Consider the following 26,415-nt stretch of genomic DNA (forward strand, 5'->3'; position numbering starts at 1 on the left):
GATGGGTCTCTTGTGATGATGGAGTTTGTGCATTTTAATGGATTATTTTTTGTTCTTAAGTGAATGGAGATCTGTATTTCAGGGCCTCTTGAATGAAAATAGGTGCGTTTGTTCAAGGAACAAAAATATTTGATTTTGATGATTGGCCTTTTTATACAGAAACAGTGGTGTTTTTGCTGAAGACTTGCTGGTGAGCTGTAATTTACAGTATTTGCTGCAGGTGTGGATTTAACTGACGTGCTAATGAGAATAATCCTTACAATCAGCAAAGCTGCGCCTCTGGAAGCTAATATTGGGCTAGAACATCTATAGAGGGAAGACTTCCAGTGCATGGAAGGAAATGTTTGCTCTTGACTCCTCTGAGTTCCTCAACAGCCCTGTTAGGGTGGGACCGACAGGCTGTAACCAGCCTCGGTGCCTCACCAAGCAGGAGGCTCAGGAAAGGCCCATTTGGAGTTAGAACCCAGGAGCTGAGCCATTTGCTTACCAAGCTTTGATCAGCAAATCCTCGGACCCTTGTGTTTTGTATGATAGGTCTGACAGTGAATGTCTTGTTTGCAGTATGTTGTACACAGACGTACCACTACCTGACATGGCTGGAAGGGTCGTGGGATTGAAATAGTTGTCTTGCAGAATTCACAGTAGGAATCAGCCTTGGCAGGCGTAAGAAAACTATGTACCAAGTTCTGCCACTTCTACCTCTTCTATTTCGTGGTATTTTGCCATCAAAAATAAAAATGCACTAAGGATGGATTCTGAGCTGCCATCCAGGGAAGGGTGGGTAGCTTTGAAACTAATGTGATGATTGTCAACTGCCCTGTGGATATGATTGGAATATCCACTGATTTTGTAAAGTGTTTTGACAGCGGTGTTTGCTGGACATTTTTTTAGTGTCGTAATTTTTCTGCCACTAATTAAAAGCATCTTTGTAACCCTAGGCTTTCTGTTTTTTGCACAGCAAAGAGCTCCAGGGAAGGTTCTGCATGATGCTGTTTGCAACCACCTGAACCTCGTTGAAGGCGACTATTTTGGCCTTGAGTTTCCAGATCATAAAAAGATGATGGTATGTAAAAGGATTATTTTTCAGCTGATTTTGATCTAAGTACACAGTGTTATTCTTTCCTCCTGCTCTTTACTTATAAGATATGTTTGATCCTCAGTCTCCAGAAGAAAGAAAAGGACTCTTTCTAAAAAAAAGTTCTTGCCTGCTGGAGTTGGAGAAATGTTTTAAAAACCTGGTTACTCCTGTCAGATTTCATCTGTATTTAAAGTAGCAGTCAAATCAGATGCAGGTTGGAAAACCATTTCATCCTTATCAGTTGCAGTAGTGAAGCTAAGAGCCAAAAGCTGGGCTGTTGCAAAGTCTCAACCCTGATTTTACAGTCAGGGTAAAATTATGTGTGAGAGTGTGAGAATAGTAAAATCTTTCTCCGCAGATAGAGGAGATTCAGTGATTGACATAGTTCCATGGAAAATGTCATGAGGGAAGAGAATTGATAGATAAAATATATTGAGGTTAATTAAAAATGAATCAAGAGCAAAAAACATAATAAACTGATGAAAGTCCTGTCTGGGGACCTCTGTGGCACAGGACGGTGTCCTGGTCTGAGCGCTTTGGACTTTGAGAACAGCTACTACCAACGTTGAGGCATTTAATACTTTTAGGGTAGAAACGGTGTCATGTAGTAGAGAAAGGCAAAGGCTACTGTCTTCTCAGTCTCTAATGACTTTCTTTCAGAAGTTTATTTTACTTTTTAGTGTGTGACCTACTGGCATGTGTGCTAGTTATCTGGATTGTATGACCAGCACATTCTGGTTTATACTGTACTTCTTGGCTTTTCAATGGATAGTGCATCAGTAGTCTGGCTGACCTAAAGGAGATGACTTTGAGCAGTTAAACAATCTATTTTCTGTCCATTTTTATACAATGCCTGTAAGGAGCAATATTTCTTAACAAAAGCTAAACAAGATTTATCTGCTGCTGCAGTAATCTGTTGTCATGCCTTAGTGCAGGCTTACACGGGCACTAAAACTGTACAGTAGTGGTCATAATGTTTTAAGCTAACTATAATTAAAGAGGAAGTTTAAAGATAAATGTCTATTTTTTAGAAGCGATCCACTTCACAGTTTGCTCCCAGATTTACATGAAACACAGTTTACTAGGAAGTTTCAGATTCTGCTCGATATCCTTCGCTAATGGTTTAGGTAACTTGAGAGTTTAACACAACCCTTCGAAACAGTGCAACTGTGCAGAACAGAGGGTCTACATAGCCATGTTAATCATGACATACTGACATTCCTTATGTATGTATGTAAAGCTGAAACAAAGCTCAATGTCTTGTGTGTATACAGTTGCTTTTTAGTTTTCTAGAAAATAGAGAAAGCCATTTGATCGCCCTTCTCTACTTCACAGGTCATTAAGTTTCAAATAGATGACCCTCTGTGCTTTGCTGAGAGACCTGAAGTAAACTAACAGTTTTCAGTCTTGTGAAAGCAAAATGGTCTATTTGCTTGAGGCAGAACACAGGAGAGATTGAGGTGCTGCCAGTGCCTGAGGTCCTCACAGTGGCAGAAATTGATGGGTTGGAGTAGTGTCCAGACAATCACAGTGGGGGAAGCCAGGGCTCAGATGAAAAGTGGAGAAAACCCCTAAGGCTATTGCCGGTTCGACTTGAAGGAAGATGCTTCCATGCATCAAGCGTGGTAGCTCACCTGGCCCCCTATGCTTGCAAAAGGAAATATCAGCCAAGTATCTAAGAATGTTGGTCTGTGTTGCTGCTGTTTTTTCCAATCTTTCCTTCTGAAAAAGGGAGAGATCCCCAAATATTGCCCACATCTAGTCAGCTGTGCCCTAAAACTGGTGAGATTAAGTGCAAGTAATGCTTTTGACCAACTAAAAGCAACTCATAGGAACTCTAAAGGAGGAGATTTGATTATGAATCGTTGTTTCAATGTGGAGCAGCACTCCTGAGTAATATTTACACTTAAATTATAGTAACCGGTTTATATGATGCAGTTGAGGTGAATGTTCCTGTGGGTTTTAAAACTTTCAGAGTTTTATAATGTCTGTAATATAGAAGTCAAGCATTGTGGAAATAAAAAGTAATTGCAGTTAATGTTTCTGAGAAATAAAACATACATGCAGATTTTACATTTGAAGCATCTGAAAGAGAATGAGTTGCTTTTCCAATGCAGAGTGCAATGTAAAAGATAAAATAAATGTTTAGAACATATTTGTTTGGATGTGATCGTGTGTATGTGAAGTCATATATTCACAGTTCAGCTGTGTTTGTTTCAATGCACGAGGCTCCAGACCTCGTATCTGACACACTGACAATTGTATCTCGGGTTGCACGGCAGCTGTATACATTCGAACATGCCGTACATGTAATGGACAAGACCTGTGTGGGAGATGGACATGGAGGGTCTGAGACTGCGCTTCCTCTTGGAGCAAGGAGAAATAAGACACTGTTGCCAAGGTTGGGGTTTCATAAAGTTTCATCACACTTGACGTCTACCCCAATTTTCCAGCTGCTGAAATCTGGTCACTGTCATGGAATGCCAGACTTTATTTCAAAAAAATAATCTAGCCTTTGTAGTTCTGGCAAAAGTTGAAAACATGAATCTTAATTGAATCCTGACATCATTTTTCATTTCCAGTTTATAAACCAGTCCCAGATTGGCTGTGTTTAGATACTGTGTGGGAGCTGCATGATGCATAAGTTTTGATTGCTTGAGTTTGATGTCACTGCTGAGGTCTTTGTTTTGCTCCACCTTTCTTCGTTCACAGTATATGCATTCCTAGTATCAAGCAGTCTGATCAAAGACGTTTTAGCTTGATGACTGGGAGAGTGGAGAAAGGAGTGATGCACTCGTGTGCTCATGCAGTATCATAAACTCCCTCTGGAAAGAGAAGATTGGGTTTTCTTGGTGTTAAGTAAAATACATTACTCCTATATTCTTGTAAACTGGCTGTTTCATATTCAAGATTATTATTTTTTCCTACTGAACTTGGCAAAGTCCCTGACCTTCGTTGCAGACTACGCACATGCCAACTTTCTGAAATGAAACGATTTTAAGTTACTGAAATGCCAAAAAGTGTCAGAAGCCATTTATGGTGTGCTAAACATTGTGTTCCTATTCTTGGATAATGAAGTTTCTTTAGCCCTTTTCTGAAAGAAAAAAAAAAAGAAAAGAAAAACTAAGAAGAATTCCATTGAGAAACATCAGTGAGTGTGAAAGGGCAGGAATGTGAGGTCTTTGCTGATTAGAAGCACTTGTACTAGTAATGATGAAAATAGCAACCAACATTGGAGCGAGGATAGCAGCCCTGCTCCTGTCTGGCTTCTCAGGTGATTTTCTAAAATGGATATTTTGTTTCAGTCTCTAATCTAAAATTATTAAAGGTCAAAGGTGTATTCTTTTTGATATATATTCGTTTTCCAGAGGAAGACTTGGTTAATTCAATTTTTAATGGCTTTAACCTTTCTGATGGTTGTAGGATGTTCCTGCACAAATTCCAGACATCTCCTAGGGAGGGTCTACGCAATTCAGTGAGATAACAAAATAAAAATCTTGGGCATAATTAGTTCTGGCTAAGGACAGGGAGCTGTCACACTTCTCCAGGCCCTGTGAGTTGTTTGGCTTTTACATTCTGCTTGATTGCTTCTGGGCTTTCCCTAACATTTTACCCAGGCCTTTCTCACCAAGACTGCAGAAGAGGGGTTTAGGCTCAGAAAACTGTATTTCCGTACACTGCCTCTCCTCTGAAAGCTGAAGGAAAGAACCACATGCTGTCCTGAAAAATGGGCTGTTAAAAAGCAGGTGAAAGTAAACTGCAGAAGTTACACTGCCTCTGGTTAAGAAAGCTTGGACCTGAAGTTCCCAGGTCTATAGAAAATAGACAATGTTATATGGCTATAAACTAAGCTTCCTCCGACCCCTGCTTTGTGGTATGTCTGCCTCACCCTCTTGACCCTGAAGGACGTTCCTCCCCAAGGCGGTGGTGAGACTCCCTTATCTCTGGAGCTCCACATTTCTGCCTCACAGTGGGTCTCCTGTTGGGCCCCAAAAGCTGCCTTCTCGTTTCTCTATTTGCCTAGTGTTCTCAGCTTAAAGGCAGCACCAAACCTCTTTCACTTGCCTTTCTGGAGATTAATTAGTGTGAGGACGGCTGTCTTGTTCTGAACTCCTTATTTCAGTTGTTCTTTCCCCAAAATAAATGGTTCCTGACCAAATGTGCTGTGATTATTAGTATCTGAGATAACTGAGGGGGAGATTTCCTCACTGTTTCCCAGCCCTCTGGATCTTTACTGCTTCAAAAACTGGTGACAGCCCATTGACAGTGCTGTTTCTTGAGCATCTTCCACAGTTTTGGAGAGAGAACCCACTACATATAATTAGGGAGAGCATTATGACCACAACAGAAAAAATAAGTAACTGATGATGTGAGTAGTGAAATGAAAAGCGCTCATTTGTGAACATTTGATTTTCATTTTGTTCAGAGACGATAACACAACCTTCTCTTGATTTCAGGTGTGGCTTGATCTTTTGAAGCCTGTTATAAAACAGATCAGAAGTAAGTACTTCCTTGCTGTCATTTATGTTGTCAGTCTGAGAGTACTTGAATAAATGAGGACTCTGTCAATTGAGATCTTTACTTTCTCGAATTACTTCACTGAATTTTGTTTGGATTGTTTTTCATTTTTGGTCTGCCCTTAAAATATGTACTGTGTGTGCAGTGAAATTATGTCACACAAACATAGGAAAGGGCTGACTCAGTAGGAGACAGAGGTTTAGTCAGTCACTAGATGAGGTGGTTGTGGCAATGGAGGAAACCGTTTTGTGGAGGAAAAAAGCTTGTTGTAAAAGATGGATTAAAGGAAGCACACCTTGCCAAAAAGTAACAGTAATCAGCATGAAAGAAAAAGAACAGGACGACATTATTGCTAGGAAAGAGCTAGCAAATGTGTTATGGTTCTCTGGGACATTGCTGCAGAACTTGGAAACTGTCTGAGACCAAGAGGAGGAAACAGTTGGATTAGGGGCATCAAGGAAAGTTATGGAGAATGGCAGGAGCCAAAATGAGTATGTAAATAGGCATCGGCTCTGGGAAGAGTGGAAGTGAACAGATAAGGTTTTGGTGAGTTTGTTTCTTCATTCTTCACTTATTGAGCTTTACTATTGAGATTAATTTTTCCTAGGAGCCTCTCTAGTTGTATTAGTCTGAGTGCATGCTCTGGCACCTCTCACAAGAGAGATTCATTGTTCCTTTTGTCACTGGTTGTACTTGTAAGAGTCAGAATGTGCTGCTGTTAAAACAGAAATAGTAATTTACTAGTGGACTTGAAAAATAGTGTATTTTAGCTCCTTCCTGTTCTGAAGCAAGGAAAATAGACAGCCATAATATTTTTTTATTTGCTCAGTTGATGTAATGACTAAAAACAGAATCGGTTTTGGCAGAGTATCCCTCCACCAAGTTACTGTTTTCTTTTATTGTGTGTAAATTTTATTGTGCAATCTCTAAACAACGTGTAGACTAACAAAGGTCTGGAGGTTAGGATGTACATATACACTGCAGGTTCCATGAATCAACCTCTGTACGTCATTTTGCTTAATAAAATTTGGCCACCATGTTACTGCTGTTCACTAACTTCCTTTGACATTTTCCCCAGGACCAAAGCATGTTGTTGTAAAATTTGTGGTAAAATTCTTCCCACCTGACCACGCTCAACTGCAGGAGGAACTGACAAGGTTAGTAGCTGCATGACTTTTTTTTTTTTTTTTAATTAAATCGCTGATGGACAGAGGGGAGAACAGGGAATTTGAGATGACTGGGTGAGGATCAATGCCTACCTTTTCGTATTAGCTTGATTTTGTTTGCCCCGAACTTTAATGCACTTGAAAAATAGACCCGAAGATTCTGTTGCACTCTGTGCTGAGAGGTTCTCCAGGAGTCCTTTGCCTTCTTGGATGTCAGGCCCTGGCAGAGCTTTGCTCAACCCAGGAGAAGGCAGTTTGGCAACAGAGTTCTCCAAGCCCCTTTGTCAGGGGGGTTGGAAAGGACCTGACTAAGACATGTGTTGGTGCTTTAGGATGCTCCTTGGCTGAGGTACATGTGCAACTCCACACTGATGTTTAGGAAAGAGGTTTTTTTGCATGAACTGCCAAGTTGCAGCAGCTACGGGACCCTATTCATATAGCCAGTGCAAGGGACAAAGGTCTGTGTGGGTGGAAGTGTGACTTCGGAGATGGAGAAATGGAAAGGAGAAGGAATAAAATAAGGAGTTAAGAGGGAGGTAGAGAACGATACAAAAATATGCAGAAAGGGTATCTTAAAGGAGTGTTTATTTTCAGTGCATTTCAAAAACTTAATTTGAGCTCTAGATTTCACACTGATTGGCATAAGCAGTCACATTTCTCCTTGAGTAAATAAGTATATGATCTACCTATTAAGATTCTCATTAGCAGTTCCTTCCTTTATGGTCAGAAACATTGTTTTGTTGTGGTATTTCTTCACTGAAACTTTTTGACTCTTTTTCTAATCTACAGTATTATTGTTCTTTAATTACATTTTCCATTCTGATTCAGTATTTTCACTATTATTTTTTTGTTTCAATCTTCCCAGAAGGTGAAAAACTCTTTTACAAAGACTCTTGTGTCCTTATGACCTGCTTTATAAAGAGCAAGTCCAGCTTTGTGGTGTTCTGTATTTATCTCTGTCTTATTTTCGTAATAGAGCAATGGAACAGAAAAAAGAAATTATTGATATGTCTTGCTGGCCTGGAGAGAGGAAAGTAGAAAAATAGGGTAGGAGTATTTACTTGAAAGACCAAGTGAAAACAATAATGGGGTGCATGGAAACTCACAATGTGATGTTACTAATGAAGCATTTCTGTTTCTGAGTAGATATTCTGCATATTGGCTGCTTAGTATGTGAACTGTAAATTGGTTTTTTTGGTGGTCCTTTTCTGTGCCTGAAGACGTGTCTTTGAATCCTAATGGCTTTTTTTGACTAGGTATTAAATGTGTGTGCTAGGAAACTTTAATATATGTACACAGCAGTGTGTAGGATGTGAAAGCATATCCACAGGGAACAGCTTAATCATTGAAGAAGCAGAGAATACAACACTTCTGTGCTATATCCTTCCACTAGGATGGATTTTGTATGGGTAGGCAGATGTCTGCAGGTTTCAAAAGGACGTTATTTATAGCTGCTATATTATTTCATGTACTGTGTATGTTTCTGTACTCCTCAAATCAGTTTGCCCTTTTCATTTAACTTACCTGCATTTCCTTGTTCAGAAACTCACTGCTCAAGTGAGAGCTTTTCACTGAACCTATTAAAATCTAGTTTTAGTGAAAACTATTGAGATCCTAGCATGAGTTTTCCAGAGGGAATGCAGTTTTTGGAAGGTGTGTTAAGCCTTTGGAAGGCATGTTAAACCACTTCAGGTTTCATACATACTGTAGGAGAAACGCTTAGTGCAAGGTCATTTTTTTCTAGGGAATAATTTGATGCTGAGTAGAACTAAGCAATTTAAATTCCAGCTGGAGCTAGAAGAAATGTAAATGTTGAAATAATGTCGTGCACTTAAACTCTCTATGTAGAGTTGCCTTACCTGGCTGAGATCGCTTGGGAGTGAGTATATTAAGAATGGCTGGTGCACTGGTGGTGCAGGTAACGGGGCCACAAAAGTATCAAAGTTAGCTAGACTTGTACAATCGAGATCTTGCTTCTCATTCCTAGGTTAGTGCCAAGGTGAAAGTTTAGAGTTCTCCTTGTGTTCTACAAGAAGCAGCGGATAACTCTAAACCACTGTTTTATCTGGAATGTCGTCATCGTTACAAGCACCTCCATTATCTAGTGCTGCTTGCTCTGTGGTTGCTGAGTACTTAATAGCTGTCACTTTTGCTTCCACTGTCATATCATTTCCAGATCTCCTTGCTCTGGCTCAAAGAGAGGGAGGGGAAGAGAAAGAGAGAGTTATCTCAGTTCTGCAAAGCAGCCACACTGTAAGCCTAATGGCTGTAATACAGTACCTGTTATGCTTTTTTAGCCTTTAAACTTAAGAAATTCAGATAACTTCTGTAAGTTCCAAAAAGCGAAAGGAACATGCAGCCAAAAGTGGAGCTGGTGTTGAAGTGCTTTCCTCTCTTTCTCTCGAGCTTTGTGTAACTCTCTGTTCACTTTTGTTTTGCAGGTACCTATTTGCATTGCAAGTGAAGCAGGACCTGGCACAGGGAAGGCTAACGTGTAATGATACCAGCACTGCCCTCTTGATCTCGCACATAGTACAGTGTAAGTTCCCTTTTTATTTCTTTCCAGGAGGATAAACCGGGTTGGACATGCTTTGCTGGGTTAACTGCCAATAGGTGCCGTTGGGACAGGTTTAAGCCATATGAACAATTTTTTTTTATTTCTGTTTAATGACAGTCAAAACCAGATAATTTACTCTTTCAAATAAAGAAGAGCTGCTGGACACAGGATTTGCATTTTTAAAGCACTGCGTTTGATGGTCTGCCTGGTATCATTTAAAAAGCAAACTTTTCTGACAGTAGTAAACAGGTAGAATTCATCTTCTGAATTCTTGTTTTATTATACGTTGTATCATGTCGGCAGAGCATTCAAATTCCTGGAGAGCTGTATGCTGTCTAGAGAATGTAACAAGTAAGCATGCTTGGAATGCCAAACTAAATCACAGTCCTAAGAGGAAACTGATAGGGAAGAAAAAACCAACAACAGATTTGAAACATTTTTAAGAAAAATTACAAAGTATGCATAATGGGACTGTTCAGTAGAATCATACATTAACTTTGTTCATCACATCAAAGGTTCTTCTAGCTTCCAGATCACTTGAAAGGCAATGTATGTTTTCCATTTCAAGACTTTATGGATACTTATCTTGAGAATGACATTAGGAAAATACACTTAGCATCATGTATAGTGGATGTAATGAACTGTTGTTTTGAATGGTCATTGCACAATTCAGTGTTGCTTATTTCCACTGAAATGCTGTTGTATGGAAATTGCAGTCAACAAAGATGCTCAGAAGGTCTTTTGTGATGAACAGATAAATCTCATGTTCCTTTGTGGAAGTCTGAGTGCTAGGACGGTTTCTTATCAATTGCTGTTGGAAAGGCAGATACTGCATTTTTCTCTTGTTTTCTATGGTTATCATTGCCCAGTGTGACTGAGAAGCAATAAGAAGCTGTACAGGAGCCTCTGTGAGAATCTGAATTTCTCATGAAATTTTAAAATTGAATATTTTTCCAGCACAGACCTAAAAAAAAATCCTTGGCTAACCAGCCTTTTGTCTCTCATAGTTTTTCCTGTTACAGTACCCATCACTTCAGCTGTAGTTCTTTCCTCAATTAAGCAAGTTCTAACTTCCTTTTACCTCAGGAAAAAAAGCCTTGGTCATTTGGGGGAAAATTGTCATTTGCTACACTACATTCTGAAAGGATGAGTTTTCCTACTAAATGTCTGTGCACCCAAGAAAGATGCTGGGGAGAGGACACCCTAATGTACTTGTGTCTCCATTTGACATATTACTTCAATGTCATCCTCTCTTGAGCTCTTATACTTTATATGCATTATTTTCCTTCACTACAGCTCTGGTGTTTCAGCTGCTCAAAGTGTAGCTACTAGTTTGTTTTCCTAAAGCAACATCATAACAAGGTAAAAATACAGGATGTTCTTTCACCTCTACTAGCTTGTCCCTTTTCTTTTCCCGCAGTCAAACTCAAATTTAATTCAGTATTTTTTTCAGAATTCCTGCATTCTACACCTGGCCATTCCCCCTCAAACACCTACACAGGCCAGGAAGAAACTGTCATTTCAAAGTGTACAAAAATTGGAAAATCACTACCATTGCTCTTATACTGCTGAGATGCATTATACTGTTGGATTAAATAATTTTCCTCAGTTGCTGGAAATGATTGTCATGCATTTGAAATTTTTATAGTTCCTTGTTCCCTTTACCCATGAGCTTGAGGTGCAGAGTGATTCTAAACTGGGATTTTAAGAATCAAGTGGTTCTGTCCTATGGGGAGAGTAAGGTAAGATACTTCTGTACTGAAGAATGGAGGTATTTCTGTTGTGTCAGATAGAGACAGGTGAGAGATTCATCATGCAGAATTGAGACAGCAATTGCAGAATCGGAACTGTCATTTTGGGCCGAAAGATGTTGTGCCTCATGGTACACCTGCAGTGCTGCTTCCCCTTGCCTTCTCCTGACTGCAAGCTGGACCTTTTTTGCTGTTTAGGATTTTTCCCCTCTCCCTTTTTTGTTTAACTGTTTACTGGAAACCTCTGCTTAAATTTTCTGACCATCTCCTTTATCCATCTTGTGTCTCATGAACATGTTTCTGTGAAAATTTTCTCTGGTAAGAGTCTATACCTGTATCTTACCCTTGTGGCTGTCTTTTGTATTTCTTTTCTCTCTAGCTTATTATTTGGTAGCAAAAAAGTATTACTTATTTGTCTGCAACAAAAAATAAATGATAAGAGTAGTGATATCAGAGTGAAAAAACTGGGAATGCAGGAGGTTATGTATTGTATGTCTTATTGATGCTGTTCCTTTGAGCAGTTTCTGTGGGGGATATCTGATGCCAGAGGCCTTTGTATTAGGTATACAAGCTTATAGACTGTTATTTATATTAAAACATAATATGGTAGTAAATAGTTTTCTGTTAAATTAGCATGTATGTTACAGGGTGAAATTTACATTTGAAACATTCTATTAAAAATGCCTTAAGAGCATTGTAGAAAGTGTAAGTGAGAGGACACTTTATACTGCAAATGATGCAAGAAACTGGATGTGTGAAGTAAGAAGTTGGACTGATTAAAAGCAAAGAACTGAAATACAAAGCATTAGAGATATCAGAAATGCTAATGCAGACAGAGTACAGTGTGGTACAGTGCATATGCAAGATAAGAAAAAAGGGAGCATCAGTGGAAATCAGTCTTTGACTGAACGACATGAGAAGATTTTAAAGAAGAGTTTTATATGAGAGTGACTATTCAAGGTCTAACACCCTGTCTCCAGACAGGGGGCTACTAGAAAGGCATTTAAGGTGGAAAAGGAGGGCTAAGGGGAGAAGAAGGAAAAGCTGTTGACTACAAGGTCAGAGAGAACAAATTCAGAAGTAACTTGAAAGCCACGAGGACAATTTTGATAATGGATTTGCAGCTGACAAATGCAGACAACATTATAGAAATCACGTAAAGGTGAAATGAGTCTTCTGTACACTTGGCTCTCAAGAAAGCCCTGCAGAAGGTAGTCCATCTGTGTACAAGGACGTACAGGGTACAAACTGCATTTTAAAGAATTGAGACCTGTGTTATTTGAGGTGTTGGAAACCTATGTGGACTTGTGACTTCATCAGAGAAGAGAAACTTGCCTTTCATTTGAATTAGGGTTAAAAACAGACCCTAAAGATTCGTAACACTGGATCAGGTAAAACTGGAGGGAGGGAGCTGTTTCAGAGGTGGGGGAAAAAGGGCATTTTAGAAAGGAAAATTATCAAAGATTCTGTAGTATTTCTGCTGTCTCAAGGACTGATTCAGAGCAGATGGGATGAGAGAGGGGGTGGAAATCAGACAGTCTCAGTTATCAACTCTTTTCCACTTCTGACCTCCAAAGTAAGAAGTCATCGTGAGGCTGCAGACAGTTTGGGTTGGAAAGTTACTACTCTGTCATTCACAGACGCTGTGGTCCTCATCTTCCCTGCCTAATGATAGGTTATTATTTCCTCTCTGCATTTGCAGTTACCTCTGATCCCAGGCAAACTTTTGTCCGAAGTTTTTTGTCAATGCAGTGTTTTAAACATCATCCAAAACCTTTCCTTTTTCTAAACCAGCTTATTTTGGAAAGAACTGAATTAAGGGATCATTTACATGGGCAGAACTAAGGTGAGGATGAGGCAAGGATCTGAGTTTGGGTCTGTGACATCCTAGGTCAATTGCACAACAGCATGTCTGACTGCAACGTGGATTTAATTTGAGGGTGCTGCATTTTAATTTCGCTGACATTATTAAGGTAGCAGCTTCTGTTGTAGCATTGTTGCTATTATTCCAGCAGATTTGCAGGCTGAGACTGCTACGCTGTTCAGTGAAAAAGCTAACAGCAAGATTTTCAGAGGCATTCCAAGAATAGCCGACAACAAGATAGTAATCTGGCACCCACACATAGATTGCCTGCCCCTTCTCCTCCCCCCAAAAAGGAAATCTCACTGAATGGGCTACAAAATGTGAGGTGGTTGTGACATACTGTTGTAGGAATAACTGCAGCAGATGGGAGCAACTTTGAGGAGGAGGGAGACAGAATGTGTCTCAAACTGCTGCAAAATTAAAGACAAATGTTTCATAACCTTTTGAGGTAGAAAACCTGTCTTTGTTCAGAAAAGCAAACAAAACCATCTCTCTTCAGATTTTCCCCTGAAGGTTACGGTGTGGGGCATTGGTCTGAGGAGGAAGCTTGTACTTGGCTGCTCCAGGGAAAGGCACTTGAGCACCAACATGCGTGTGAGAGGTGCATGAGTTCAGCTTAATGAATTCTGCCCTCCCTGTCACCTTCCCCCACCTCATCCTGCACACAAGTCAGGGGAGCACTGTGGTGGCTTCTTTGGTTCAGTTAACATCCAACAGCTACTTTCTTGGTTGTGGTTGATGGGAGGAGCACTTCTCACATATCAGATGCTAACACAGAGGAGAAGGGAGAAATGTGTGGAAGATAGTGTTGTGGGAATCTGAATCATGAAACTATGACACAGCTTGCAAGAAACTATATTTGGTTCTCTGCCCTCTCCCCAGCTGTCTGCACCTTTTGGATTGTCTGAGTAATTCAGATTTAATACAGTGTTTTAATAGACTTTTCTTTAAAATTCTCTGTAGCTGAGATTGGAGATTTTGATGAAACCATAGATCGTGAACACTTAGCGAAGAACAAGTATATACCTCAGCAAGAAGCACTAGAAGACAAAATCATGGAATTTCACCGTAATCACATGTAAGAATTCTTTTGTTCTTGTTATTGGCCTTCTTTTCCTTTAGAGTAGTTCTGACTGTAAGCATCTGCTAGATCATAAGTACAAAAAGGATTTGGACCTCTGGGTTTCTCAAAGGCTGCAACTCAAAAAATGTTCAATGAATTTCCTGAAGGTTGCTCCTGCCTTTCTCCTGTCATCATAACAAGATGTTTAAAGAGCAATTGATTTTTATGTTCATTCAAGCATGCCATTATTTTACAGTCTATTTCATACAAAATGCTTCACTGCTGATTTTGTGCATGCCTGTATGATTGCAAATGATGACTGATCAGTCGGGCACTTCTGACAGCAGTCTTGGTCTCAAGGACGTTAAATGTTGCTTTTTCACCTTTCCATGCTGTATTTAGAGGTGGATGAAGAAGGAGTTTAGTGATAGTTTTAGGAAAAGCAAAAAGTTCTTGCAAAATTAAGGATTTGAGGGAATAGGATTCAACGCGATGGTGGAAATTGGTAACCTGAGGCTTGAAGAAAAGGCTAGCGCTTAGAAGATGGTTAAAAGAATTACAAATAAGGCATGGAAAGATATTATTTTTTTGCTGCCAAGAACACTTCAAGACTTGAAGAATTTAATTCTTAGTTACATTGAATTAGATATGAGTGTTAGGGAGTTCTATAGCAGTAATAACCAAAACTTTTGCATAAACATATCATGATTAGTTTAGTGCTTATGGATTCCCAACATTTATGTTAATGTTTTCATGTCTTCTTTTTTATTCCATTTTGGTATTACATTTACTTTTACAATTAACAACATTCTTATACACTTCTGCTTATGATTTTTTTTTAAGGAATATAGCATGTTTTCCTAATGGAAAATACAAAAAGAGACAGTGAATGTTGTTAAAGTTAGTGATTCAAAATCTGGCTGTATTGAATGTTTCAGAATTGGAATGTCAAAATTTCTAATAGACTGTAAAATCTTCATACTATTTAGTATTGGTTTTGACTAAGACAAAGTTGTTGTTCTAGCTGTTATATACATCTGAGGACATAGAAAAAGCATATAAATATTACACCTCTGACAAGTTACAATCTCTTTGATGAAATATCTCTTTGTTCTCTGGAGGACCTGTTGATCTCTATTAAAAGGTGTGAAGAATTTCTGCATCTTCTCTGTTTTCTTTCTCAAGGGGACAGACACCAGCAGAGTCTGACTTCCAGCTTCTGGAGATTGCCCGTCGCCTGGAGATGTATGGAATACGCTTGCATCCAGCCAAGGACAGGGAAGGGACAAAAATCAACCTGGCTGTTGCCAACACAGGCATTCTGGTGTTTCAGGTTAGAGCTGCTTGGGACATGACTTTGTATTTGATAAAACAGCAGTTTCTTACAGCAATAAGAATTTAGGACCTCAACCATGTGTAAAAGAATTAGGTTGGGAAAATTCAGGAACTTCCAAATTTTTTCTAACAATGACCTTAAGCCTTTAATAGCTGCATTAGGTCCTTCACTTCCAGTGACTCTTACCTTGTTTGCATGCACAGGGTAGAATTCCATCCTCAGCCACAATGTGCTGTTCAAGTTGCAAACTATTCCAGAATTCATAATTTGCAAGCTGGTCATGTTGATACATGCTACATTTAGGAGCTGGTAGGTCTTTCAGGCGTGGGTGTGAAGCAAGGACAAATAAAACAGTCAAATGGAGTACATGAAGAAGGATGTAGGAAGTGAATAGAAAAACTCCACGGTGTTACTTTGTCAGAGCTTTTACAATTTACTTAACCAGCCTTGACCATTCTACCTACCTTTGCTGAATCCATGAATCTTCCTTCTTTCCCTAAATGGATCCAGAGTATTTTCTTTACATTTCTTTTCTCTGCTACTCCAGTCAGCCTAGTAAATTATTGAAAGCATTGTTAGTAAATTTATCAAGTTCTTGTTCTGCAGTTCCACTTAGGTAAATAACAAATTTGTCTTGTACTTGAAGGTACAGATAGTCAGCTGGTGTAAACTGGTTTTGCTTCAGATTAACTTATGTCTGCTAGCATCCAAATTGCTTCTTACCTCACTGTTAAAAACGGTAAATAAACTGTTCTTTAAAGTGTCCATTTTTACAGTTGTCAAAAAAGACCATTAATTTTAACTGCTCAGCTTCAGTTAAAATACTAGTGTTTGCAACCTTATGAAGTACTTTGAGTCCCTCTATAAAGAAAAACAACAGCAACAAAGAAACCTAGAAATATGTCTGACCCAAATGTTCTGAGATCTAAATTAAAAAAGAAAAAAGAACGAAAAAAACAAAACAAAAAAAACGCCAAAACACGCAAAAAAAGCGTCAGACAAACAAAACCCCCACATTGCTGCTCAACTAAATGGGTTGCTAGTAAAATCCCAAAACAGAAGCATGGCTTGAGAATGGACCAGTTAGAAATGCACATAACTCAAATAATTATATGTTTATGCCCTTCCCCTGCTCCCCCACAGTATTTTCATCAGCTGAATTAATGAATTGCAAAGCCTTATAAGTTAAGACTGGTTTATAGCTTAAGGTATGGGTCCACACAAAACAGCATGGACCTCACCGTGTCCCAGCAGAAAGCCAGGATCCTTCTTTGAAGATATAGCTGCTGGGTGAAGGCCCAAGGCCTGATTTATAAAGCTCTAAAACTCAGTCATCTCTGTTTGTCCCAGTGTGTTTGGGACTTTCATAACAGGCGGGGTTTTTTTTTAATTTTCAGAAGAAGTTGGAAATTTTGCTCCGAGACTGAATGACTGAATGCAGAAACGGTAGTTGTGTTCTGAGCTGTTGGAGTCCGCCCAGCAATTGGCATCTGACTTAGGGCTTCCTTCAGGCATTTCACAGGGCAAGAGTCTTTAAGTTCATCTTTTTATTTTGCACGTAGCTGAGAGAAATTGAAATATGACAACCTCACTAGGATGACCTTGAGGAAAAAGAGTTTCACTCACAAATGGCAGAAGCATTACTTGGCACGCTTTAAAATAAGTCTATTTATTTAGAGATCACTGTCAGTGCTACTGAATATTCCAAGAGAGAGTAATTATGTGATTCTTAGACAGCAGGTTGACTTTGCAAAGATCATCACATTGTCATTACTCCTACGTCTGTCTGGTAATGGTGCCCAGATCATCGTGGGTTTCTGCATTTAGCAGTTCTGTAGCAGCTCACTGAAATTTCTGTGTTGTGCAGTGTCAAGGTCTTTGCTGAACAAACCACTGTAACGAATATTTTAGAATGATACCTCCAACACCTGCTAACGGAGATTAAGACTGCTGTGGAGTAGGGGCTAGTGATGCAGTGGCTGGGGATTACATGATTTTGTAGATAGTTTCTCTCAGACTTCCTGTTTGTTTCTGGTTTTTAGTTGCTTTTTTGGAGGAAAAGCATTTTGTGACTCTTCTGAGAAGTATTTTATTTAGATTCCTGTTTCTTCTGTTGCTCCCTCTGAAAGGTCAAAATACTCAGAGTATTTTGCACTTCTAATATGGAACTTTCAGTTGCTGGGTTTTTTTTCCCCCCCAGTTAAGAGATATTTAAAGGGGTGTTTATTTTGCCCTGTGCACAGATGAAGAGGGAAGAAATCTACTCCATCAAAGTGAGTGATGGCAAGGTGAGAGAGTTTGGCTTGTTTAGCCTAGAGAAAAGAAGGTTCTGGGGAGACCTTATAGCAGCCTTCCACTACTTAAAGGGGGCCTACAGGAAAGCTGAGGAGGCTCTCTTTATCAGGGAGTGAAGGGATAGGACTAGTGGTAACATCTGAAAAAGAGGCTGAAAGAGGGTAGATTTAGATTAGATATTAGGAAGACATTTTGTGCTGTGAGGATGGTGAGGCAGTGCAATAGGTTGCCCAGAGAGGTAATAGAGGCCTCATCCCTGGAGGTGGTCAAGGCCATGAAGCTTTAAGAAACCTAATCTAGTGGAAGGTGTCCATGCCCATGGCAGGGGGATTGCAATTGAATGATCTTCAAGGTTCCTTCCAAGACAAACCGTGGTTCTGTGAGGTGACCATGTTAGGTGTCCAGATTCCTTGCCTTCTCTGTAACTTGTTGGAAGAGGAGGAGGCACCTCTGGAAGGTGACTTAGTCCACTGAAAACCTGAGTGTCAGTAGTGGAACAGGATAACATCATCTGGGCAAAAGCTGGGCCACCCTGTTTTGTGCAGTGACACTGGGTTGAATACTTTCACATTTCTTCAGTATACCTAATCCTAGCAAGAGGTTAACCATAACTTGCCTTCAGTCACAGCACAGCATGCTTATGGTTTGCATTATAAGAGGATGAATGATAAGAAATACCATAATTTTGAGTGAAGTGAATAGATGATTAATTTGCGACAGGCTTTCTTTTGTGATTTAGATTTCTCCGTTCAGATCTGCAATGCTTATACTCTCCTGGTTTTGTTCTCTATAGGGTCACACCAAGATCAACGCCTTTAACTGGGCTAAGGTTCGAAAGCTGAGCTTCAAGAGGAAACGTTTTCTTATCAAACTACGGCCTGATGTGAATGTAAGTCTTTCTCAGGAATTGATGAAGTTGACAAAAGGTTATCTGGTAAATTTCTACTCACAAATCAAACATATGTTTTTATCAGATCAAGAAGATTTTTTTCCTTTTTTTTAATTAATTGCTTAATTTCTCTGCTGGTACAACACACGTCAACCTGGCATCTCAGTTTAGCAGTCCCAGCAAAGGAGATGTAAACAATGTCATGGAGTTGTCTTCTGGCTGCAACTCTGGTACTATGTCATCAGTTCTTAAGTTATAGGATGTAAGCCACCTTTTATTGTTAATGTTAAGACTACTGCTTTCTCTCTGTCATATTTGTCAATGAAAAGAAGTTTGAGCAATACCTGTGATACTGCCTGGCAGACCGGTGGTGTCTCACAGTGGAAAGGGTAGGGCTTGATAAGCCTGAAAGCCAATGAGTTGGGAAAAAGCTCTTTTTTTTTGTAGCATAACACCTGCTTTGTCAGTGCCCCTCTGTTATGTGTGTTGCTTACATTGCAAATGCTGTCTCAATTTTCAGAGTTCATTCCAGGACACCCTGGAGTTCCTTATGGCCAGTCGAGATTTTTGCAAGTCTTTCTGGAAGATCTGTGTGGAACATCATGCCTTTTTCAGGCTTTTTGAGGAACCTAAACCAAAGCCTAAACCCGTTCTTTTTTCTAGAGGTTCATCGTTTAGGTTCAGGTAAGGCATATATTCTTCGTTCTGCTTTTGTTGCTTCCCTGTCTCAAAATAATATCCATAATTATCTAGGATTAAACCTATTATTTTCAGCTCCATTTTTTTCATTGTAATCTGCTCCTTTATATTTTCCACTGCATCTTCTCTACCAGAACAGTGCAAACAACACTTTAGGAAAAAGACTGCATTCATTTTCTAGCACGTGTTGCAGAGTAGCTTTCTGGAGGTGAGATATGAAGTATATAGGTTCCAACTGGTTTCACATAAGAAAATGCACTTGTGTCCTAAGCAGTACTAGCTGGCAACTTTGGGCACTCTTTGGATCCTCTGTTTGTAGGATGGGATCTTTCCTGTGTATCAGAGTAGAGATTTGTATTTTCATTTCACGTCCTTTGGGAAGTTTTTTAATAGTTGATTTGGTTTGGTTTTTTTCCTAACACTAGCAGAAGCCTCATTGCAGAGGTCATATTTTGTATGCTGGGGGTGGGCAATCCTTTTATTCATGCAGTTCATTTTGTTTGCAAAGCTGATATAAGCGGAACAGCCAGAAAACCCCATTGCTGAGATAAACTGTACACTCTAGTTCTCTTGCACAAGAACAGAGTAGATATGGCTGTTCTCCCTTCCCACATTGTTTCTTGACTGCAAAGTTAATTAATAAAGATGGAAGGACCAGTGTTAGGGTAAACAAGGTGTAATTGTGAAGTTTCTGCCTGAGTAAATGGAAGATTGTAGTTGCATTATACTTACCTCTTGGTTTGGAGAGCAGGTTTCAGCCATATCATACCTTCGTTGTGAGCTGTGCTGCTACATTCGATAAGTTTGTCCATGCTTTGTCGTAATTCAGTTAGTTTAAAGCCTGTAATGAATGGGAAGGATTTGAACCACTTTTGAACGTTCTTGGGGTGTGGGTTTCCTTTACTGCTCTCAGTTCCCTTTGGAGTTTGTATCTTTGCACAATAGGAAGTGCTGGGCTTTCTCACTACTTTTTCATGGCCGGTAGCATAAGGGAAGAGAGTGATCTCTAGCCTAAATCTTTGCAGAAAATGTTTGTATATTTAGTTGATGTGTCTCATATCAGCAAATGAGTCAAGAAATGCATCTCAGTGGTTTTCATCTTGGTTCCAGGGATTACTGATACCAGGTAAGGCTGGTATTTGACTCTCAAAGGGTTTCAGGAGTGTTCTTTGCTCATGAGAGGAAGACTTAACCCTTACTTAACTTTCTACTATGGTTACTTCCCAGTCCCCTGTAAAGGGCACACAACTGAATTTAAGCAGTTCTGAATGTCGTCAAAAAGTAGCTATGCAGCAAAAAAATAGAGGTAAGTGACAGGCAAAATGATAAAAATCTATGTATCTGACCAGGTTCACTTACATGAGTTTCTGTGGATAGTGACAAATTCTTTTCTAGCTGCTGTGACTTCGTATGCAGGAGACACCGGTGTTTATGATAACCAGGTGGTATATTGTATTAAATGCAATAAATTCAGTATCTCAGATTGATATTTTAACTGTGGATTTCTTCCAGTGGTCGGACTCAGAAGCAAGTTCTTGACTACGTTAAAGAAGGAGGGCACAAAAAAGTGCAGTTTGAAAGGTGAGAGGAAATAAATGAGCTATCCCAATATGTTTTAATCCAACAAAAGGAACGATATTCCATTAGTTATCTCCTAAGATCCTGGTGCCAGTCCAAGTAAAAAAATCCCTCTTTGCTGGTTTCATAGTTTGTCACTTGTTTATATCCCCTTCATTCTGAATGTTTTGGTAGAAGTAAACATAACCTATGGTTTACTTAAAATCAATAGTCTTCAATCTTTTTTCATCAGTGAGTGTACTACCATCACAGGTAACTTTCTGCCATACTGATCCACGCCCTTTTCAGTGGGATGTGGTTGATGGATGTGAAAAGACATATTCACCTCAGAATGAAACTGAAAGTAACAGGAATACGTATAGCCAACCTCAAGGGAAAAGTCTTGGGGAAGGCTTCCAACTTGCTAGAGCAGGTTCTGTCTGAATTCATCTTGCTTGTGGTGAACTGAAAGTAATGACCAAAATGCCACAAGGACAGTGACAACAGTTCATTGTTTACGACTCGTGTTCTGGTGATAGACCGTTTTTTGCTTCAGTACCTCTCCGTTTTCTTACAATGGTATGTTTGCAACACAGCTCATTTTAAATTTTACAGAGAGGAGGAATGTTAATCTGTTTTGGAGCAAATTTTTTATGAAAGCTGCTATTCAAAGTCTTTGTTTCAAAGGAGGCATATCTCTTGATTCCTATTTGTAGAAAAACCTGAAATGGCTTCTTACTGTGATTTTCCTTTTATCTCCAGGAAACACAGCAAGATTCATTCCATCAGGAGTTTGACTGCACAGCCTTCAGAACAGCATACAGAGGTGCCAAAACAAGTCAGTGATGTTGATGAAACCCTGGACCATGCCTTTTAAACATTTCTTGTTAAATTACCCTCCACTGGTTGCTGTTTTGAAACTCCAGGATCATAGTTTCCTCCTCCCTTTCCATTTAACTGGGACCCCTAGATGAGCTAAGTTTTAGGTTCTACAAGGAGAACAGATTCTTTTCAACTGTGGAACAGAGTTGCTTCCAGACAACCAGACAAATATAAACAGTGAGCTTGTCTGAGCTGTACTAATGACCATCTGAAAAATTGCAATCCACAGTGTTACTGCTGGGGTCCTAGGTTGTAGCTGGTTATTGCATCTGGGAAGAGTTTAATTCTTTTCCTTCACAGGGGAGTCTTGGTTGCCCATGACAAAGCATTTTGTTGTATTAAGCAGAGAGGAGAAGAATTATTCCCTCAGAACAATTACAGCTCTGGACTTTTAAGCTACTCTCTCTGGTAGATAACTAATGTATTTGTCTCATGTTAATAGCTGTTATGCGTTAGGAGTTTGCAAAGCTAGTAGCCCAGTAGTGGCACGGTTGCAGCAGCTGCACATTCCCGGGTCCAGCTAGTAATAAAGCTGAGTGTGTATTCACAATAGGCATCTGCAAAAATGCACATATAATATATATATACACACATGTACACACAACCAGCCACACAGGTAAACACAAACAGTAAGCAGCTCTCCCAGTGGCTGGTACCTGGACATAAAAGCCCCTCAGGGCTCACAGCCACACTTCAGTTGTCAGTACTCAGATCTAACACATGCACATATTATGGTTCCTCTAGTAACTGACAGCTAGGTACCCTGATTCCCAGTTACCTCATGCACAGACACTTGCACATCAAAGGTGTCTCTCCAATAGCTGGTCCAGACTTATGACATTACCAGTAATTGGCCCCCAGCCCCCATGGTCTTTCTAGTGTGTGGTCTGACTTAAGGCTGTTTCAGCACTTGGCTCCCAACTCTCTTATCCTACTCACCAACTAGTCCAGTGTAATGTTTGCTAGCAACTGCACATTGACCTGCCCACCCAATCAATATGCACATGCTCTGGTCTCTCCAGTTGCTGGCATCCCAGACACATCCAGACCACGGGCTGGATGGCTTCACAGGGACAACCCCCAGAGGAGCCAGGTCAGGGAGTTCCATTTCCCTGACTAGGTTATTGGGGTTGCCCCACATGCCAGGATTTCTCTGTCCTCATCTCTGTGGAGGTGAAGCTTTAATCACATAGCCTTACATTAGGTAGAGCTTAAATGGCAGGAGCAAGCTACTAGGTCAAAGTATTTAAGGATGCTACATGCACCTTCACCTTCCTTGCATTGCTTCCTTTTGATATCCACAGGCTCTCTCATTCCTGCGAATCTAAGAACTTCAGAGAATTCTGCTATAAATGCAGCCCAAATATCAAGTATCTTTTAGCATTTTAATATTGCTAAGACAAGCTCAGGTAGAATGGAGCATGGCTGCTGGGCAGATGCGACATATTTCTGTGTGTAGAAGAGGCAGTCCAGGAATTAGTGTCAGGTATGGTCCAGGGATTCAATGTGGGGTGTTCAAAGGCAAACACGTGTTTCTTTTAGTGTAAGTAGTCTGTGCGAAGTTTGTCTTACATGTTTATCTTTTTTGTCCCTCCAGCTTCTCAGAGCAGTGCAAACAAGTTGATGTTCTTTGTGTGAATAGATGCCTTAGGGCACTGAAACACCTCAAATACCCCCTTTTACCTACCTCTGCATTCTGTCTGCCTTGCTTAGTTTAGATATATATTTGCTGGTTTTAAGATCAGAGACACTTTTTTTTTTTGTTCTAATTAATTTTGAAGCTTAGGTTACCTCTTCCACTTTCAATAGATTATTATGTTGCTACAAGATGCAGTTCAAAATTCTGCCATGTAATTACACATAGCCTTTTTCCTCTGGCTCCCTTCTTTCCCAAACCTCTCCCTTCTTATCCCTCCCTTCCCCTTTGTCTCTCCCTTGCCTTGCCTCCCTTATCTTTCCAGAGCTCTAGCTTTGCCTATGGAGACAACAATGATGCTGCAGCAGTGCAGAGCTGCCGGCAAGGGAAGGAGTTGAAGGTTTCAACAGAAGACACTGGACAGCACAAGAGCCCGTCCCTGAAGAAGAGCCCAAAGGAAGGCAGAAAGGTGGATGGAGCAGTGGTGTCAACAGTGGAGGAAGAAGAGGAGGCTGCTAAGGACAGGATGCAGCAGAACAGACCTCAGTCACAGCAACCAAGCACAGGTCCAGCTTCCAGGGCTGCTCATGGCAGCAGCACCTCCATTCCTTTCATTGACTGCAGTGATGTAGATAGCGAGTATGATCTCCTCAGAGGACAAATAACCCGGTCATATTCCCAAACAAATGACAATTATGAGGGTGATTTGACCAGTGGTGCCTATATTCACTATAGAGATGAAAATCGCAATAGAACTAGATACAGGGATTCCTCAGCCTCTATGAAGTCTTCTCAGTATCTCTCTGAAGAGTACCTTGATGATAACTCAGCTAATCTCTCCTTCTACGCTGGGGGAAGTCCCAGGATGCCACGGCACAGCTCACTAGTTGATGAAATGTTTAGAGGGCCGGGGAGCCGTAGCCCACTGGCCACTCCATTGCCTCCCAGTAGCAAAGGGTCAAGCCCTAACGTGAGCCTGAGTAGAACAGGGTCTCAAGGTTATGTCTCAGAAAACGGGCATGACTGCAGGGTGAGGGCTGGGGAGGAGAATAGCTATGCCAGTAACTGCCATGAGTATGGCAGATACTCTCCAGGTTCTCAACACCCTCGTGCACAGAAAGTCCCAAATCTCTGCAATAAATCAGTTACAGATCCACTTATCCTGAGCCAGATATCCTCAACCCCTGGGCAGGAGTACAGATCAGAAAGATATTGTAAAGGAGGTGGGGTGGCTAAGATGTCTTCTCCAGAAAGCAAAATGATGCCTAACGGTATGCCAGCTGGGGCACAGCTGAAACAGAGCCCAGTCATGCAGTCGTTGCATGCCAGGGGCGTGATGGATCACATGGCTGCAGTCCAGATGATGGAGGGCTCCACCAGCAGTGGGACAGAATCTAGCGATTCAGACTCAGAAGTCATTAACCCCTTCACTCACCCTCTGGTGTTTGGAAATCCCATTGTGTTGAGTTCCTCTCCCATGCCTAGAAATAAGTACTCCTTTGGAAGCCTTCAGCTTGATGAGGAGGTAGAGGAGGATGTGTCTGTTGGCCTCAGTGATGAAGATGGTATGCAGGTCTTCAGCTGCTAGGGACCAGTGGAGACTGTGGTTGCTCATTAGAGCGATTGCATCTTCTGGGACTTTTGAAGAGTGGCTGGTAATCATTTCAGTGCGTGGGCTGCTGCAAATGTTATCATTGTACTGACCAGCCAGAGGGAAGGGATGCTAGAAATACAATAATAAAGATAAATCAAAGTGAAGATTAACAGTAATGCATCTCCTCTGAAAGGCAGGAGGAGAGGAAAATTTTTACTGATTTAGGTACCTTTGTAAGACTTTATACGCTTACCTGTTCTTTGAGTGAAGTCATATTTTAGGTATATATTGTAGCTTCTTTAACATTTAACTAGTTCTTTTGACAAAACAAGGAAAATTGAAATTAAGTAGGTACGCTTTGGTATTTTGTATGTCTATAACAATTTTTTTCTCTCCCATGTAAGGAGAGCAACTTATGAGTGCCTCAACAGAGTTAGGGAAAAAATTAAACTTACAGCCAAATGCAGGCAGCTTGATATTCTTGACCAAGACTTGCTGAACTCTTGAAATATGCTGGAAAATCTTTTCATAGCAAGAATGTGTTTGGTCTACTCATCTTCATAACCCATTTTGTAATCTTAATTGATGAACTGAGGACACAGATTAGGCATGTATATAGGAATAATGCCAATATTGTCTTTTGCTTCGGTGGGTTCAACAGGCTGATTTGGCGATAGAGATTTTGAAACTCCAAACTTTTCCTTGAGCAAGAAAGAGAACAAGATGAAAGATAGAATTCAAGTGAAAAGAACTCAGATTGAAACAGCTCTAATGAAGAGTGGTTTGCGTATTACTTGCAAGGCAATCCTTTCTATCCTTTATCAGTGTGTTGTAATGATTAATTGCAAGAGATTTTTTTTCCTCATTCTTTCAGTGGAATTATTCACAGAGACATCAAAGTTCTGTTGTGGGTGATTTTTTGGGGGAGTGGAAATGGTGGCTGTTTGATTTTATTTTTTGCTTTGATCGTGAAAAATCTTTATCTGTACAGGATCCAATTAGGCTGTTGTAGGCTATTTTTTTTTTTAAGAGTGCCACCTCATAAATTTTTCATCCTCTGACACAGAGAATGATGGGAATAACTGTGGTCCAGGCTGATTTTCTTCTGTACTGTACATAGCATAGTGAGATTTTGGCACATGTGCAGAAGGATAGAGACTAAACCTTTGTAAACTTCCTTTTCACAGGCTAAAAGTATTGAAAATTAAGGCTGTATACTAATAAAATGTGATTCTAGTTTCTCCATGTTAATTAAGAAAATCCACACGAAAAGTCTCCTGTATGGAAAATGTTCTGCAGTTATTAAAGCTGGGAGACAAGATGTGCTTTTTGACACTGGCCTTAATTTTAACTTTTATATATTTTTCTTGTGGGGGAAGGGAACTAAATTTGATGATATAAAGTGATGAACAAAAGCATTGACTGAACTGCAGGTCATTTGCAGTGACCTGCATCATGCGTTACATGCATACAGAAATGATGAATTTACCCACATAAGTACTGATGAACAAGTTACAAGACTTTGTAAAT

At 40.1% G+C, this 26,415-nt stretch overlaps 1 protein-coding gene across 5 annotated transcripts in view; it reads left to right on the top strand.

Moving 5' to 3' along the window:
• FARP1 (FERM, ARH/RhoGEF and pleckstrin domain protein 1) overlaps positions 1-26,415 on the top strand; it is a 221,474-nt gene that overhangs the window by 146,780 nt on the left and 48,279 nt on the right. For 3 of the 5 annotated variants that reach the window (XM_069878932.1, XM_069878904.1, XM_069878912.1), the window contains exons 3-13: positions 959-1,063; positions 5,536-5,578; positions 6,675-6,753; positions 9,204-9,301; positions 13,898-14,012; positions 15,183-15,330; positions 18,422-18,517; positions 19,038-19,201; positions 20,729-20,797; positions 21,536-21,611; positions 23,617-23,857. In XM_069878932.1, the coding sequence (XP_069735033.1) occupies positions 959-1,063; positions 5,536-5,578; positions 6,675-6,753; positions 9,204-9,301; positions 13,898-14,012; positions 15,183-15,330; positions 18,422-18,517; positions 19,038-19,201; positions 20,729-20,797; positions 21,536-21,611; positions 23,617-23,857 (1,234 nt within the window). The remainder of the gene's footprint in view (positions 1-958; positions 1,064-5,535; positions 5,579-6,674; positions 6,754-9,203; positions 9,302-13,897; positions 14,013-15,182; positions 15,331-18,421; positions 18,518-19,037; positions 19,202-20,728; positions 20,798-21,535; positions 21,612-23,616; positions 23,858-26,415) is intronic. The other 2 variants (XM_069878920.1, XM_069878927.1) reach the window with 1 other exon arrangement.

Source organism: Phaenicophaeus curvirostris, chromosome 1 (genome assembly GCF_032191515.1).
Source record: "Phaenicophaeus curvirostris isolate KB17595 chromosome 1, BPBGC_Pcur_1.0, whole genome shotgun sequence".
In the NCBI taxonomy this organism is placed as follows: Eukaryota; Metazoa; Chordata; class Aves; order Cuculiformes; family Cuculidae; genus Phaenicophaeus; species Phaenicophaeus curvirostris.